Below are 18582 nucleotides of genomic sequence, written 5' to 3' on the forward strand. Positions count from 1 at the left end.
AGCCGTTATAACTATACTTGAGACCTTAGAACTTGTATCTCAAGGTGGGTGGCGCATTTACCTTGTGAATGTCTATGTCTATGGGCTCCAGTAACCACCTAACACCAGGTGGACTGTGAGCTCGTCCACTCATCTAAGCAATAAAAAATAAATAAATAAATTTGGTTTATTTATTAACGACATTCCTCGTTCGCCGCCGACCCAGTTAACCTTATTCGCTGACGACACAACCGTTTACTACTCTAGTAGAAACAAGTCGCGAGTAAACTCCAGAGCGCAGCGTTAGCCCTCGGGCAGTGATTCCGAAAATGGCGCATAGACATCAACCGAGTGAAAAGCACAGCAGTGTTATTTCAAAGGGGAAACTCACCGTTTATTTCCTCCCGCATTAGGAGGAGAAATATCACACCCCCGAATGGAGGCCACGGATGGGTACAAGGAGCGTGGGGCGTCCTCCAACCAGGTGGACTGACGACTTAGTGCGCACGGCGGGAAGTCGTTGGATGCGGAAGGCGGAGGACCGCATTATGTGGAAAGCATTGGGGAAGGCCTATGTCCAGCAGTGGGCAGATAAAGGCTGATGATGATGATAACCCTTTTCGGCCAACCCATACCCTGGGCCAGGAAGGTCAACTACTTAGGAGTCACCCTGAATGCATCCATCCATGACATTCCGCCCGCATATAAAAACAGTCCGTGACTGTGCCGCATTTATTCTTGGCAGACTCTACCCCATGATCTGTAAGCAGTTTAAAATGTCCCTTCGGAACAAGGTGACACTTTACAAAACTTGTATAAGGCCCGTCATGACTTACGCGAGTTCGATCACGCGGCCCGCACATAGACAACCTTTTTTTTTTTTTTTTTCGGCTAGGGTGCCGAACCTCCTACGAGGTCCCCGCGCAAAAGGGGCGCGCGGGGTATGTGAGACTCAACGATCTGCATGGTGTTGTGAGCAGATCGCGGGCCCAAGGATTTTAGGACCCACCCACTAAACGACTCCCCTGCACTCTTACACCCGACGTCCGATCCCCTCCGAGGTCAGAACCCGGATGAGGTAGGGGGGCTACCGCGGTCAACACTACAACCAGACGGTGCGGCTCACCCCAAGGACGCCCAGCCGACGGAGCCTTCGAGGCGAATCGAAGGCTCTGAAACGTCGGCCGTCTCGGTACGGCAGCCCGTCGGGCCGCCCAGACGGTGCCGCTGGTGTCCCGGAATACCCCGCTGGACCAGAACCAGCCTGCCGGGTCGGGACGCGATACACCGTCGACCGGTCGCTCTATTCACTCCACGGCAGCGTGCTAGAGTGCTGGTAGCGCGCCGCGCGGCCTCACCCCCTCAGGTCGCCCCTTGACCTTCACCAGGGGAAGGCCGCTACCTACAGGGGCTGGGACGTACGGGCGTATTCCCGCCTCCGGCCCCCGGCTCCACGGCGACGAGGGCGGCGCGTTGCTCGTCGAATCCAGAGCAACGCGCCAATGTGTGTTCAAATCAAAATCAAATCAAATAAAAAAAAAAATTATTCAACATAAATGAAAGTACATACTTGTTGAACGTCAAAAGAACTACCGCCAATTCACAAGAACTAGCCTCCGTCCTGAGAAGAATTGGCAAGAAACTCAGCGGGCATGTTTTTTTTTTTTTTTTTTTTTTAATAAATTATTATTTATAAATTTTTTTATATTACATTATTTTTTCCGTGTGTTCCGCTGTGTCATCCTCGTCGCTGTCCGCGCAGTGGTGGCACTGCGCCGTCGGTTCCCTTCCGGCTATTTTGAAAAGGTACCGGCCAAAACAAACATGGCCGGTCAACATTTGCGTCAGCCGGAAGGTGAGGCATCCGCGGTCGCGGCCCACCCAGTCCGCGAGAACCGGGCGGACCGCCTCGACGGTACGGAGGCCGGCCGACGGGTCCGCCAAGCGGCGAGACCACGCCTCCAGCACGGACCGCCGAGATTGGAGCCTCCGCGCTCGAACTACTACCCTCCAAACCCTACAGTCCCGTTTTTTTTTATTGCTTAGATGGGTGGACGATCCCATTCCACGACGCCCTTCATGCGGCCAATGATCGAAGGCGCTGGCGGGACATTACAAGGAGCAAAATCCTGTCGATATATAATGGTCACTACCCTCAGCAGTGAGGAAACGACGCGAGGAGGAGGGTGGACGAGCTCACAGCCCACCTGGTGTTAAGTGGTTACTGGAACCCATGGACATCTATAGCGTAAATGCGCCACCCACCTTGAAATATAAGTTCTAAGATCTCATTATAGTTACAACGGCTGCCCCACCCTTCAAACCGAAACGCATTACTGCTTCACGGCAGAAATAGGCAGGGCGGTGGTATCCACCCGCGCGGACTCACAAGAGGTCCTACCACCAGTAATTTCGCTAATTATAACTTTGCGGGTTTCACTTTTATTACACGATGTTATTCCTTCACCGTGGAAGTCAATCGTGAACATTGGTTGAGTACGTAATTCATTAGAAAAATTGGTACCCGCCTGGGATTTTGGAGGTTAGCTGTCGGAGCTCCAAGGTTCGTGAGGAACTTTGACCTACACGACGACCTGGGCCTCGAATCAATCCGGAAATACATGAAGTCAGCGTCGGAAAAGTACTTCAATAAGACTATGCGTCATGATAATCGCCTTATCGTTGCCGGCGCTGACTATTCCCCGAATCCTGATCACGCAGGATATATCTACAATGTAAATGCGCCACCCACCTTGAGATGTAAGTTCTAAGGTCTCAAGTATAGTTACAGCAGCTGCCCCACCCTTCAAACCGAAACGCATTATGTACTGCTTCACGGCAGAAATAGGTAGGGTTGTGGTGCCTGCCCGCGCGGACTCACAAGAGGTCCTACCACCAGTAAAGTTATAAAAGTATATTTGCCAGTCTAGTACGCATGTTTCAGGCAATCTTAAATTTAACGAATTCTCTTAGGTACCACTCACTGTAGGTATTCTCTGTCACTTAGTAACATCATTATACATTTTTACAACCTTCTTGTTTATATTTAGGCTTCTTGTAGGCCGTAAATAAATTGATAGTGCTTCAAATCGTGCCGGTGATTTAATTATACAACGCTTCAGGAATCAATGGTTGGTAGGTAGGCTTCGATGGACAATGAGGAAAATTAGCGCGTAAAAATTGGACTTCAGTTATATTATTATTTAGTAGGTGGGTTTAATGATTCTAGAACTATGCCGGTCATCGTCCTCGTCGAACCCGTCGCTTGTGACGAAGGGCTCGACGAGTAAATTAACCCTCAGACACAGCCTACTGAGTTTCTCGCCGGATATTCTCAGTGTGTCGCGTTTCCGATCCGGTGGTAGATTCTGCGAAGCACGGCTCTTGCTAGGGTTCGTGTTAGCAACGTCATCAGGTTTGAGCCCCGTGAGCTCACCTACTACTTAAGGCGACGCTGATATAGCCTCTCAAGGCATAAGCTTAGGTAGGAAAAAAATAATATACCTAACTATGCAGTGTCATCTTCTGAACTATAGTATAATTATGTAAAACAGTAATAAAATTAATTCGAAATACATGTGAGTTTTTGTCGTTTATAGATTAAATTAGAACAATTCGTTGTGAGCCTTTTGTTTTAATGGAAAACTGCAGCGTTGACTGAAGTCAGTGAGTACGAACGCGACGAGACGGACGCCCGTTCAAATAAATATGAGTGGGGCGTCGTCGACTCAATACAGTTTATTGCAAATATTTGATGTTTTCGGTAAATATCAAATTGTGCAATACGCTTACATCGGTGTAACTATTGTTTTCCTGACACTAATAGATGTAAATTTTATTTTTGTTTCTGGCGATCTGAAATACAGGTGAGTCGTTTTTATGAACTTGAACACGGCTTCCTCCTCCTCCATCCTCAACTTCTCATCATGTTCGAAAACGCATCTAACACGCTCTACTCACATTCCGTAATACAATTTAACTCTAGAACGCCGGGGCGAGTCAATTTGATGAATACGATGTTCTTGCGAGATTGGTTTGCCACCTGATGTTAAGTTTTTTTCGTAGTCCATGCATATTAGAACGTACTAAATGCTAAAAACCAAGCTTGATGAGGTCGAGGCAACGATGCATACAGACTACTTAATTCCTGAAACCGAAACGCGTGAGAAACCCTTCATCTAGGTTCTCTTTAATAAAGCACGCTTGTGTACATGTTTTACGTCCATTTCTCAATACGGCTTTTATAAAAGCTTCTAATTTTTTTTCTTATCTTTTTTCTTCTGTCATTCGTTATTTCATTCTCCTGTCCTTCTCCCAGTCACCTGGGGTCGGCGCAACATGTTTTCTCGTTCCATACTCCTCTACCATATACCATTTCTTCGTTCACTCCTCTCTTACACATATCGTCTTTCACGCAATCCCTCCATTTCTTCTTAGGTCTACCTGTTTCTCTATAGCCTTCCACATTCATAGTTAACACTCTCTTACTTTCTTCTTCTGTCACTGTTGTCTCCCATTCTTTTATCTTTTCTTTTTTTGTCACCCCTTTGTTAGGTTCTTCAAAATCGGTTGAAGTCCTAATACCTAGATGAGTTGATGGACTTTGTAACCGCCTAATCTGCATCGGAAACGAAAAGTAATCAGAATTGTGTGTCAGCTTAAGGATGTACAGTAATAAATTTCAGATGCAAAGTGTCGGAATGCGAGAACAACATGTCGACAGCGGAAAATCCTACATGGTGGCCGAACAAGACGATTGATCGTTGTTACAGACCCGTCCTCAAAGACGACTATGGGACCTGCAACAGCAGTAGTTTCACTGACAGTCTAGTCCAGTGCACCGAGTGGATATACGAGAGTAACAACACTGTGGTTGCTGAGGCAAGGTGGACTTTATTGTCATTCGCTGAGACGGTCATGTTGCGTTAAACTACCGTCTCCCTGCGCCTTTATTATGGTTTTAAAATTTCACATGCGATGATTCAATATTGGCACGATACACAAAACCCCTAAATTCAAGCTGTTCGAATTGACGAAACATCCGTCATTACGTTTGCTTGTGAAATTAAAAAAGTGTGCTTGCTACGAACGTTTCTGACGACAGCCTTCGTTGCCCAAAAGAGACTTGTCGGAAGAGTTAATCCGGAACTCTCGGTGCTTTTAGGCTTTCCAAGTACCGATTACCTTTTGCAACTTAACTTATAGACATGACTCACTGAGTTTCTCAACAGATCATTTCCGTGTGTCGCGACTCCGATCCGGTGGTAGATTCAGTGAAGCAATGTGTCTGTGGGTTCATTTGCTCGCCGAGCCCTTCGTCGCAAGCGACGGGTTCGGCGAGAACGATTGACCGGTGCTTGAGGTACCTAAAAGCACCGTTAGTGAATAGGGAGGACCCGAAATGAGGTGTTTTTGGCGACGTCGACTGTTACTATGTTTACTATTCTGTCGAGTGTTTACCAGACTGGTCCATAGGATCGGGAATGTAGTTACTGGCGGCCACGACGAGAGGGTTCTCGTGTCGTGCCGCTTTCTCGAAGTGGCGCCATGATGCCGACTGTAGATATTTACTGATAGACTCTAGGTCCATGTCGTCGTGGAGGTCCACATTTCGGATGTACCATGCGGCTCCGGCGGCTATCCTGCAAAAATGGGATTGTAATGTTACTAATCAATGATTATTGATGATCACAAAATGTATCATTGAAATTTACAGTTGAACTGAGTACGATTTGAAAATTACAGTTGAACTTGGGATGTCAACCGTGGAGATCGAATCTAATTGGCACTATACACAGCTTCGGCATGTTGGCTTCAATGTTCGTCACCGGGTGGATTTACGATGTGTGAGTACACAACGAATGCAGAGCTCACAAGAATGCACAGTTGGTAGTACTGTTTCCGAATACTAAAAATTTAAAATCGCGGTAAAGGTATAGATACAATTTTAAATTCAAATTTAACGGAGAATTATGGTTATTTTATATATTTTTATAAGTAGTTTTTTTGTGATCGTGCGGCAATTAGACACGATCTTCATTATCGCAAATTCAGGACTAACTTCATCACTACCTCATTACTTTCTGCGGCCGGACAATCGTTGAAGCCCGCTGAGTTTCTCGCTGGATCTTCTCAGCGGGTCGCGATTCCGATCCGGTAGTAGATTTATTCGGGATAACTGTTGGTCCCGAGGTCTCTCCAACTCCGCTAGGACGGATGGGCCCGTTCACCACTACTTAGCCGGGAGGGGTCTGAATGATTTTGTTCTGAACTTGTTTATTTTGAAATTATTTAGGTCTTACTCAAATCATCTCAATCTATGATAGCTCTGTATATATACTTAATCTTCTAGGGTTTTCTCGGCCAGTACACTGCTTGTTCACTAGAGCCACAGCTATGGATTGTTTTAGTCAGCAATTCGTAAAAATGATGGAGTAAAAAAACACGTCAGAGTTATAATAATAAAATTGCATTTATTTACTCCACAATACAAATACAAATAAAATTTCAATTAATATGACATAAAAATTCTAATTCTAAACAATATTACAATATATTATACTAACACACTGGAGATAAAAAGGCCGCGGCTCAGCTTTGTGATAGCTGAAACCATCGCTGTTATTCTGCCGCTGCCTGTAATCTTAATCTATAAACTTAAATCTAATAATACCTAAATTAAAAATTATGTGGCATAATCTACAGAAGCCCCGCCTCCGCACTTTGCCGTTTAAGTAGAAATTCCTTATAAAAGTATTTGAAAGGGCTTAATCCTTGTGAGAGTCTACTTTCTCAAAGGCTTATCGACTGTTATCATCGATATTTGGTTTAATGTTTTCAGAAATTTACTATGTACGTTTTCATGTTATATATTAATAACATGTATTCCAGCTGGGGTCGTAAGCCGGCCCTTATAATATGTATCGTCGGCAGCTCCGTGGGGGCTTTAAAAGTCCTAGTCAAGAACTGGTATATTTACGTAATGGTCGAATTCGTAGAGGCCTGCATGTCTGGCGGTACTTACACTTCGGGTATGGTGCTCAGTAAGTAAGTCTCATAAAAGTTTTCAAATTTTGACTCGGAGTTGTGTTACGTAGGTAAGTCTTTGTAAAGTTCACCTGAGGAGGATCGAAGACTACGCCTGAGGTGCGACTTGAGAGAGGCCTGGTAAAGAATACGAGAAAAGAGAGAATTAAAGTTATTAATTACTTTATAAATATGTAATTGGCACAACGCTGAATACTGACCTTACTAGTGGACCGTACCAGTGTTTTAATAAAAGTTTAGGAATGGGCAGTGTAGTCCCAATAAGAAATAATTTTTTTTTAATAACACCTTCTTGTTGCGTCTTTAAAGCGGTTAGTTGCCCTCAATTAAGAAAAATAGTATTATTATTCGCCAATAGATGTCGGGAAGAGTTGATTATTGAAAACACGAATAAAACAACGTTTTCTGAAAATAAATCGTAGCTAGATCGATTTATCGCCCCCGAAATCCCATGTATACTAAATTTTATGAATTACGCAAATTATAATTTTGCGAGTTTGATTTTTATTACACGATGTTATTCCTTCACCGTGGAAGTCCATCGTGAATAATTGTTGAGTACGTATTTCATTGCAAAAATTGGTACCCGCCTGAGATTCGAACACCGGTGCATCGCCTCAACACGAATGCACCGGACGTCTTATCCTTTAGGCCATGATGACTTAGTTCTCGAGTGGCAACCGTGTACCGGAAGACGTAGCGTGGGTAGGCTTCCCACAAGAAGGACCGATGACCTATTGAAGCTCGCGGGGATCCGCTAGATGCAGGCAACGCAGGACCAATCTTTGTGGCGAGGCTTGGGGAGGCCTTTGTCTAGCAGTGGACGGGCTGATAAGAAAAAATAAGTAGAAGTACTCGCGAAGCCGGTGTGGACCTAAATCATTTCATTAAAAGCCGTAGTATCATCAATAGTGCCCCAGCCTAGCTTTATGTAATAATTGATTCCTTAATTGTACATTCTAGTGTAACTTTCGCTAAATGCTAACAACAATTTTACCAAATTAAAAAAAAACTTTACGTGGCCTAAAAGCTCGGTGTACTCGAATTGAGCGATGCGGATGTGCCGATTTTCAAAATCAACTGCCAAGTATCAATTTTTTTAACGAATCTAATACTTGTACACTAACGAACGACTTTCACGAAGAGTCCTAACTAATGAATCAATATTAATCAATATTAATAAACTATTAAATATTCTCAACTTACATAAACCATCACCACGCCTTCTTCTAGCATGAATAGTTCATGCATTCCTACTTAAAAGGCAGAACAGCGACTTAACTACGACTTGAACCTCATGCGACAAGTGAGGGCTTTCACGTCATAATGTCAACGGCTTTTATTAACCACTAAGCACCAGACGAGCGGTGAGCGCGTTCATTAATAATTAATTTTAGTTTCTAAAATATTTCTCCTTTATTTTCAGTGTTAGAAATCTGCGGAAAGGACAAACGTTTACTAGCGGGCGTTCTGTTTGCCTATTTTATATATGTTGGAGAAACACTATTCGCTTGTATGGCCATGGTGATCCCATATTGGAAGACTATGATTCTGATTATATACAGTCCATTAATATTGTTCTTATCCTTTATTTGGCTTATCAAAGAGAGCCCTAGGTGGCAGATAGTCAAGGGTAAAACAGAAGAAGCCAAAAAAACAATGATTTTGATGGCGAAAACAAATAAAATCAATATGGATATGAACGAACTGTCTAACATTGATGGAGTGGGCTTGAGACAAAAGTTTGATATAAAAGAAAATGAAAAAGAAGGTTTCCGTGTTATTTTCAAATCTCCAGAGATTTTAAAGAGGTTTTTTGTGGCGTGTTTTTGTAGATTTTCAGCAAGCTTCGTGTATTACGGTCTAATGTTGAATTCTGTTTGGCTTCCCGGTGATAAATACATTAATTTTTTACTGGTAACCATAATGTCATATCCAGGAGACTTAATCGCCTTGTATTTCATGAAAAAAATTGGAAGGAAATTGTCTTTAATTATTGGATTTATTTTGACCGCAGCGTTGTGTTTCTGCTCCGCTCAAGTGCCCGAGAGTAAGTTTGATGAGTCTTTATTAGGAAATAGTTAATCTGATAGACGATAAGATATTTAGATATTTTCATTTTGTGTATAGGTAGGTACTTCAAATATTACGAGAACCATTATTAATTTTAACAAGCTTTTATTGGTCTCGTTTGTATCTAGGTAGGTAGGTACCTATGTATATTTTGTATGGTACGTATCGTCAGCGTAGTAGACTACTGTTATTACTGGTGTTAGTTTTTAGGTATTAGTTTATTACTGGTGGGTAGGACCTCTTGTGAGTCCGCACGGCTAGGTACCACCGCCCTGCCTATTTCATCCGTGAAGCAGTAATGCGTTTCGGTTTGAAGGGCGGGGCAGCCGTTTTAAGTATACTGAGACCTTAGAACTCATATCTCAAGGTGGGTGGCGCATTTACGTTGTAGATGTCTATGGGCTCCGGTAACCATTTAACACCAGGTGGGCTGTGAGCTCGTCCACACATCAATGCAAAGAAAAAACTACGCGTAGGCCCGGAAGAGCACTCTATAACCGATACTCCAAAAGAGAGGGCCGTGGATCGACTTCTTTGAAAAAAACAGATTTGTTTAATTTAGGTAACCATAATTATATCACAATATAAGCCCTATGCCCTGGGGCTATAATTTTGAAGAAAAGCCTGCTTTTTAAGATCGTTGGAAATAAAACGGCTTATTATTAAAACACAGTGTACAGCACAGACAATAAGACATATATCGATTACAAATTCAGCATAAAATGTATTTATTTATAAAACAAGTAAGTATTAACACATAGATAATAGGTATGTACCTACCTAGAGAAAAAGTTGTCGTATTTTACATACAAGTTTGAGATAATTTTTATCATTGTTTATTTATTTAGATATTATTACATATTGTAAGTCGGGGCTGACTTAGGTAAAGTTTTTTCGTATTTTATTTAAAAATTCTATTTAATTTTTATCATAGTTCATTAGCATTTAATTGTAATATAAATGTTCGTTCTGTAGGTAAATATTTTGGTGTTTCTGATCAAAAAACTGCGACAAGTAGTTTTCCTGTCCTCTCTTGTTGTTAACCTAACGTTGCCTAAAGAAACTGAGGGTGCAAGGTCAGGGCGGGTGATGACCAAGCTCTCTCAATATTTGTTGGGTGGCTACGATTGTGTGTGATCTGGCGTTATCGTGATGAAAAACCAAGCCGTTTTTCTTTTATGTCTCGTTTGATTCCTATCATCTTTTTTTTATTGCTTAGATGGGTGGACGAGCTCACAGCCCACCTGGTCTTAAGTGGTTACTGCAGCCATAGACATCTACAACGTAAATACGCCACCCATCTTGAGATATAAGTTCTAAGGTCTCAAGTATAGGGGGGTTGATTGCTTCCCGCTTCCGTAGGTTTAACCCGCGATTCTCTACAAGTGACCCCTGGGTGGTGCAAAACGGGAGCTGAATACATAATCGGTGGTAGAACTTGTCCGACTGGCTGGCGACCACCCTCCAACTAGAGTCCGCCCCCAAATAGCCTAGCTGTGTTCCGGCGTGTGGGTTGGAGAGCCAGTTTTGTTCCTTCCCTTTCCTCTTCCTTGTTCGGGGTGAATCTTGATGATGCCTGGAACATGCGGAGCAGACGTGCGTGCGAGCTCGCGGGACGTGATTGTTTGACGGGGGTATAGGGAGACCCAGTGAAACGGTGTTCGCCGCCGCCCGCCGGTCAGTTGGGGACCTGAACCCGGGTGTCTCTACTAAACTCCGCCCCGGGAAGCTGTCCCGCCAACCGGTGTAAAATCCTGCCGTGCGGTCGTCGTGCCGGAGTCGGAGACCGGAGTGGATCCCGGCGATCGCACGCAGGGTGGACTGGGGGCCCTTCCATGCCCTGCGTCAGTCTCTCACGCAACCCGTGGTCGAGCACGTACTGTGTTCCGCGCTTTATTCAGGTATCGTCATGATTTCGCTTCGAACTTCCTACCCCACCCATTCCCACTCTCCAAACAAAAAAAAAAATCAAACATGACAGTACAAAAAAGGAAAAGGGTTTTATCGGCGATGCCCCATTCCACATTTAATGTGGATTTCAGCAATGTAAGGGGCCTACACAGCAACCTCGACGCCGTACACCACCATCTTGAGACGGCGCAGCCTGCCCTCCTTTTTCTGACGGAAACGCAGATATCTGCACAGGTGGGCTGAAGCCTTGGAGAGCAAGGGCGAGGCTCTTGCTGTGAGCCTTGATATCGCGAAGGCCTTCGACAGGGTCTGGCATAGGGCACTTCTGTCGAAGCTACCATCTTACGGAATCCCCGAGGGTCTCTGCAAGTGGATCGCTAGCTTTTTGGATGGGCGGAGCATCACGGTCGTTGTAGACGGCGATTGATCTGATACCATGACCATTAACGCTGGCGTTCCACAAGGTTCGGTGCTCTCCCCCACGCTTTTCCTCCTGTATATCAATGACATGCTGTCTATTGATGGCATGCATTGCTATGCGGATGACAGCACGGGGGATGCGCGATATATCGGCCATCAGAGTCTCTCTCGGAGCGTGGTGCAGGAGAGACGATCAAAACTTGTGTCTGAAGTGGAGAACTCTCTGGGGCGAGTCTCCAAATGGGGTGAATTGAACTTGATTCAATTCAACCCGTTAAAGACACAAGTTTGCGCGTTCACTGCGAAGAAGGACCCCTTTGTCATGGCGCCGCAATTCCAAGGAGTATCCCTGCAACCTTCCGAGAGTATTGGGATACTTGGGGTCGATATTTCGAGCGATGTCCAGTTTCGGAGTCATTTGGAAGGCAAAGCCAAGTTGGCGTCCAAAATGCTGGGAGTCCTCAACAGAGCGAAGCGGTACTTCACGCCTGGACAAAGGCTTTTGCTTTATAAAGCACAAGTCCGGCCTCGCGTGGAGTACTGCTCCCATCTCTGGGCCGGGGCTCCCAAATACCAGCTTCTTCCATTTGACTCCATACAGAGGAGGGCCGTTCGGATTGTCGATAATCCCATTCTCACGGATTGTTTGGAGCCTCTGGGTCTGTGGAGGGACTTCGGTTCCCTCTGCATTTTGTACCGTATGTTCCATGGGGAGTGCTCTGAGGAATTGTTCGAGATGATACCGGCATCTCGTTTTTACCATCGCACCGCCCGCCACCGGAGTAGAGTTCATCCATACTACCTGGAGCCACTGCGGTCATCCACAGTGCGTTTCCAGAGGTATTTTTTGCCACGTACCATCCGGCTATGGAATGAGCTCCCCTCCACGGTGTTTCCCGAGCGCTATGACATGTCCTTTTTCAAACGAGGCTTGTGGAGAGTATTAAACGGTAGGCAGCGGCTTGGCTCTGCCCCTGGCATTGCTGAAGTCCATGGGTGACGGTAACCACTCACCATCAGGTGGGCCGTATGCTCGTCTGCCTACAAGGGCAATAAAAAAAAAAAAAAAAAAAGTTACAACGGCTGCCTCACCCTTCAAACCGAAACGCATTACTGCTTCACGGCAGAAATAGGCGGGGTGGTAGTACCTACCCGTGCGGACTCACAAGAGGTCCTACCGCCAGTAATCGGTTGGCGACAGAGAACCGAACTGATGATTTTTCAGTCCTCTTCCGAGGACCGCCGGGAAAAATCATCAGTTCGCGAGGTTCATCATCAGTTCGCGAGGAATCGCGTCATTTCCTCACTGCTAAAGCTCGTCACCATAATATTTCGACAGGATTTTACTCCTTGTAATATCTCTCTAGCGCTTCCGACCACTGGCCGCCTGAAGCGCTTCGTGGAATGGGATCTTTAGTAAGGTGCGGATTTTATCGAACCACTTTGTCGGATTGCGCCCGCGCGGTCTCTTTTCCTCGATCGTCCCTGTCACGAATAGTCTCTCTAAGCTGTCAGTTATTTTCTAAGCAATATGACCGAAGTATTCGAGTTCTCGGCGAAGGCAGAGTGTGGACAGTTTTGTCTTGATCTGCAGTTGGTCTAAGACAGAGACATTGGTTCTCTTCGCTATCCAAGGTATCCGCAGCATTATTCTCCAGCACCACATCTGAAAAGCATTAACGCGTTTGCGATCAGCCGCTTTAAGGGTCCAGATCTCGGCTCCGTATAGAGAAATGACCCGGCGGTAAGGGGTCATAATGAACAATGCCCTTCCAACCCTACAACCTGTCCTTTGATCGTCTTCACGCGTCTTTGTCTTAGGTAATCCATTTTTCATCGCCAGTGGTTAATCTTTTCAAGATGTTTTCGGATTCTTTCGATAGAGAATCACAAAAGAGTACACGATTCATATTGTTTCTTTCAGTGTAGCACGTGTGGTGGGTGGAGCAGTGGGTAGAGCTCTATTTCTATTGCCAAACTTCTTCAAGAGGATCAAATTTGTTTTTGGGTCTACCTCTAGTTTTGCTTTGGCCTTGTCGTAATTAGGTACTACTGTGTCGATCTTGTTCCACTATTTTATTTTACATGCCATCAACTTTATCCTTAACGGGTCGGCCAGAGCGAACTTCATCTTTATATTAAAGTTCCCGCACTGAAAATTCTAGAACAAGTTGCGTGAAGTTTATGAAGCATACAATTTTTTTCGCGACATGTTTTTAGATTTTTCTCTTTTTCGATCGAACACGTAAATATCAAAACTATCATCAAATTGTTTTTCTTTATCCACCTATGCTGGTAACCTAGGGGGCTATGCCAGCGTAACCAGGCGATTAGGTAAACTCACGGGGCTCTAACCTGGTGACGTTGCTAACACTAGCCCTAGCAAGAGCAGTGCTTCGCAGAATCTACCATCGGATCAGAAGCGCGGCTGCGTCTGATGGTTAATTTGCTCGCCGAACCCTTCGTCGCGAGCGACGGTTTCGACGAGAACGGTGGCCGGTGCTTGAGGTTCCTAAAAGCATCCCTAGTGGATCGGGAAGAAATGTCGTTATCGAGATTCAAGCATCTGTCCAATATATTGTGTACCAATTACAATAAAACTTTAAATATGTATCGAACACCTTCCTTAAATGCGCTCACCAGGCCATAAAATCTCAAAAAAATAATAGATTCATTCATTCATGTTGGCAAAAAGAAGATTTATAGAAAAATGTCGAGTAAACTATTTCAACTTTTTATTTTGTTTTGTTTCTAGCTTTTTAAATGTCATCAATTTAATTGTGTCAGGGCCAGTCAGATATACGACCAAAGAGAATTCACTGCAACTTTAATTAAATAAAAACACTTTTTCCCGAAATCAATTATTATTACTTAATATATATAATACGACTCCTGTTTTCATTCATATTTATAATAATTAAGCGTAGGTAAAATAATTCTTTGCAGCGTATTTATGGACGAAAATATCGTTATTCCTCGTCGGTAAAATGTTGATATCCGGTTGTTTCACTGGGATCATAACATACTCTATGGAGTTATTTCCGACTAGTGTACGAGGGTTATTACTTGGTCTTGGCGCGCTCACGTCTAGGATCGGGAATATGATGGCACCTCTTACACCGATGTTGGTAAGTATACCTTTTTTTTTTGGTCAGGACGAAATCACCGGACTTCCGCACTCCACTGGGGATGGAGGGCGGGGCATGTCAGAGTCGAAACTGACTAAAACCTCCTGTCGCTCAAGAACCAACGTCCAAACCTCGCATGAGAGAGAACTCAAGAAAAGGCAAAGGGGGGAAAGTGAAGCGTTTAGTGCGGAGCACATCTCTCCCATCACCCTCCCCCTCGGGACGCCGGACCGGCGGTCGTCGGCGCCACGACCACCAGCCCTCTCGGTCGGCAGGGTATCCGAAGCCCGCTTAGATGGCGCCGGTTAGAGTGAGCTATCCTACGGAATACTCCGCTGGTAAGTATACCTAGTATATTCAAATTCAACTGATCAATATTCGCGAAAATCTTAGGAAAAATATTATAGGTGCCGCCTCTAAGCAATTTTAATTTACTGTATCAGTATTGTTTGCTAGAAAGTTTCCGCAGCATTTCGATTTAGCATATTTTTAATGGTTTTAATTAAATGATACATAATTAATAATGTAATGTATGTGTAAAGTTGTGATGTGATGACGTGTAGTACAAGTTCGTTGACATTTGTTTTTACGATACTAACAGATTGTTTAAAATTTCGGCTATTTTAACTGAGAAAAATCCATCTAGTACATTAGAGCTCAAATCACAAATAAAGCTTACCTTTTTGGAACGAAGTCCCTTATCGCGCGTTGTGAAAGGGGGCTAGACGGAAAAAATTCTTACGAAAAGTTGTCACGACACTTGTTAGATCCGTCATTCTGACCAATCAACGTGTAGGCGCTTATCGCGTGACATTGCTCGTATCCGATTGGTCCGCGTAATGAGTACAGTTTCTCGAGATAGCGTTTCAACAATAGTAATTTAGTTCATAGTATTGTTTTTTTCTTCTTCATAATGCCGTAATTTATTATTATAACTTAATAAAAAAAATACAATTCCTTCACTAATTAATCGAAAGGAACTTCGTTCCATCCGGGTGTCCCTTGACACCTCTGAAGTTTTTTTATTGCTTAGATGGGTAGACGAGCTCACAGCACACCTGGTGTTAAGTGCTTACTGCAGCCATAGACATCTACAACGTAAATGCGCCACCCACCTTGAGATATAAGTTCTAAGGTCTCAAGTATAGTTACAACGGCTGTCCCACCCTACAAACCGAAACGCATTAATTACTGCTTCACGTGGTGGTACCTACCCGTGCGGACTTACAAGAGGTCCTACCATCAATAACTATGCAAATTATAATTTAGCGGGTTTGATATTTATTACACGATGTTATTCCTTCACCGTGGAAGTCAATTGTGAACATTTGTTGAGTACGTATTTCATTAGAAAAATTGGTACCCGCCTGCGGTATTCGAACACGGTTTGTAGGGTGGGGCAGACTTATCCTTTAGGCCACGACGACTTTCATAATTGGAGCAATGTAAGCAATTTTAATTCCACTAAATTTGTCTTTAATCACGAAGTAAAGTAACGTAGGATTTTAGCATTTCTTTTACTAAGGTCTGTAGAGAACGATCACTTTAATGGTCGTCCCGTAAATTCTAATTTCCAATTTTGCTGCAATGTTGTCTGCTTTGTATGTCAATCCCAACTTCTTCTTCTTCTTGGTCGCTTTCTTCATTGCTGAAGGTCGTGTCCCTGAAACTTGACCGTTGCTTGTCTCTTGAGCTGTTTCCATCTCGTCCGGTCCTCAGCTGCTCGAATGGCGGTTGCGACTGGCAGCCCAGTTAGAGCGGTTACTTGATGACACCAACGGCTAGGTAATCAGCCGCGGGGTCTCTTTCCTTCTACTTTGCCCGTCACAATCACTGTCCAAGTCAATCAATCCCAACACTTACTTACTATTACTACCGTGAAGACGTAATGCGTTTCGGTTTGAAGGGTGGGGTAGCCGTTGTAACTATATTGATACCTTAGAACTTATAATATCTCAAGGTGGGTGGCGCATTTACGTTGTAGATGTCTATAGGGTCCAGTGACCACTTAACACCAGGTGGGCTGTGACCTCATCCACCCATGAAAGCAATAAAAAAGGGTGCGTGTACTTATGTACGCGCGTAAGAAGTTATTCTTTATTTTTATAAAATTTATTTCTTTTTTTTTTAAATATTTAATAATTAATAATAAATATTTAACGTTAATAATTTAATAATATGAATTATATTAAATAATAATTTTGTCATTTATATTACTAAATAATACATACGGATAGTTAACCTCAATTGTATTGGAGCACTTAGGAAGGTTGATGAGCAGAGTTTTTTCACAAATGTTTTCTAATATTAATTAGTATTGATTTAAATATTCAATTTAAATCACTTCTGATTACAATTCAGACGCACATATAAAATTCGCACTTATATAATGAAAACAAAATGAAAACACGTGTTTTAAATGTAGAAACTCAAAGCATGTGGATAAATATTATAAATATAAACACAGTGAACAGAGGCGGCGTGCGTGCCAACATGCGCCACTAACAGAGGTTCTATTTCTGTTTTGTTCTTCTTTTTTTTATTGCTTAGGTGGGTGGACGAGCTCACAGCCCACCTGGTGTTAAGTGGTTACTGGAGCCCATAGACATCTACAATGTAAATGCGCCACCCACCTTGAGATATGTTCTAAGGTCCCAGTATAGTTACAACGGCTACCTCACCCTTCAAACCGAAACGCATTACTGCTTCACGGCAGAAAATAGGCAGGGCGGTGGTACCTACCCGTGCGGACTCATAAGAGGTCCTACCACCAGTGAGAAGTTGGTAGAATTATTTCCTCAACTTAATGAGCGATTTAGTGGGCAACTTCATTCTGTTAGTTTTGTGTCACGGTGCGCGCGCATCGTAAAATTTCACTCTCATCAATTTTTCATAACGCGCCTAACTTCAAAAAATTTTGTTGAGTCGAAAATTTTAGATGTTATAATTTTTTTAACAGTGTCAATGTATACAACATGTAGTACCTAACTAACTAGGGCAATATTTAAATTTCTAGTGAGGCGTTGCGTTGTGTGTCTTGTGGGCTTTAATTCGCGTTATGTACTTTCAGATGACCTTTTCACCGTCGATTCCTTCAATATTCTTCGGTTGCGCTGCAGTAATGTCAGGGTTACTTATCATCCTGACGCCGGAGACAAGAGACCAACCGCTGATGGATACGGTACGTCAAGTTGAAGAGAGTGTTCATAAGGAGAAACAAGTCAATTCCGTTGCAACTGCTATGTAGAATAGAATAAGAGAATAAATGTGTGTTTCACTTTATTAATCTTTAATCGAGCAATTCTTGTATATATTTATTTACCTACACCTATATATAATCTGAATCTCGGAAAAAGCTCCAACAATTTTCATAAAATTTAGTATACAAGGGATTTCGGGGGCGATAAATCGATCTAGCTACGATTTATTTTCAGAAAATGTTGTTTTATTCGTGTTTTCAATAATCAACTTTATCGATAATGAACTTAAACATAAACTTTTTTTTATTGAAAGAAAATAACAAATAATATAATATAATATCCATATGTAATTCGTATTTAAATATAATTTCTAAACAACACAATTTATTTAAAAAAAAAAAATACATGTGTGCAATTCACACGTGGTATAAGTGAAACCTTCCAAAATTAAAATACAATTATCCTAAACGTCTTAAGTATATGTAAAATTTTGTCATTAGTAAATAATTGTAAGGTAGCGCCCTCTGTGAATTGATATTTTAATTTCACGTATAATCACACACGTTAGTATTAAAAAATCTCACAGATGGCGCTGTATTAAATAGTATGTATATTTCTGTCTCATTCTTTGCTGGCTTCATCCTACACATTTTTGTATTTGTCTCTTACCTGTCGTTTTTTCCGTTGCATCCGGTTTGAAATCACAACGATTCTAAAGAAGTTTTCACTTCAAAAACGTGCTGGGCTCGGTCATCCTCTAGTTCTTATTGCAATGAAATAAGTAATAGTATGGAGGCCCAAGTACCGCTGGTCTGACGTTGTGG

The 18582-nt window shown here is 43.0% G+C and overlaps 1 protein-coding gene across 1 annotated transcript; it reads left to right on the top strand.

The window, feature by feature from the left end:
• The first annotated feature begins 2053 nt into the window (after positions 1 to 2053).
• Positions 2054 to 17840, top strand: LOC149501363 (solute carrier family 22 member 15-like). The gene is made up of 7 exons (XM_089733608.1): positions 2054 to 3845; positions 4665 to 4860; positions 5725 to 5825; positions 6871 to 7022; positions 8453 to 9076; positions 14377 to 14558; positions 17629 to 17840. The coding sequence occupies exons 1-7, from the start codon at positions 3688 to 3690 to the stop codon at positions 17803 to 17805; spliced, it is 1590 nt and encodes a 529-aa protein (XP_089589734.1). The 5' UTR covers positions 2054 to 3687; the 3' UTR covers positions 17806 to 17840.
• Positions 17841 to 18582: the final 742 nt, after the last annotated feature.

The sequence above is a fragment of the Bombyx mandarina genome, chromosome 16 (assembly GCF_030267445.1).
Source record: "Bombyx mandarina strain Sakado chromosome 16, ASM3026744v2".
Taxonomy (NCBI): Eukaryota; Metazoa; Arthropoda; class Insecta; order Lepidoptera; family Bombycidae; genus Bombyx; species Bombyx mandarina.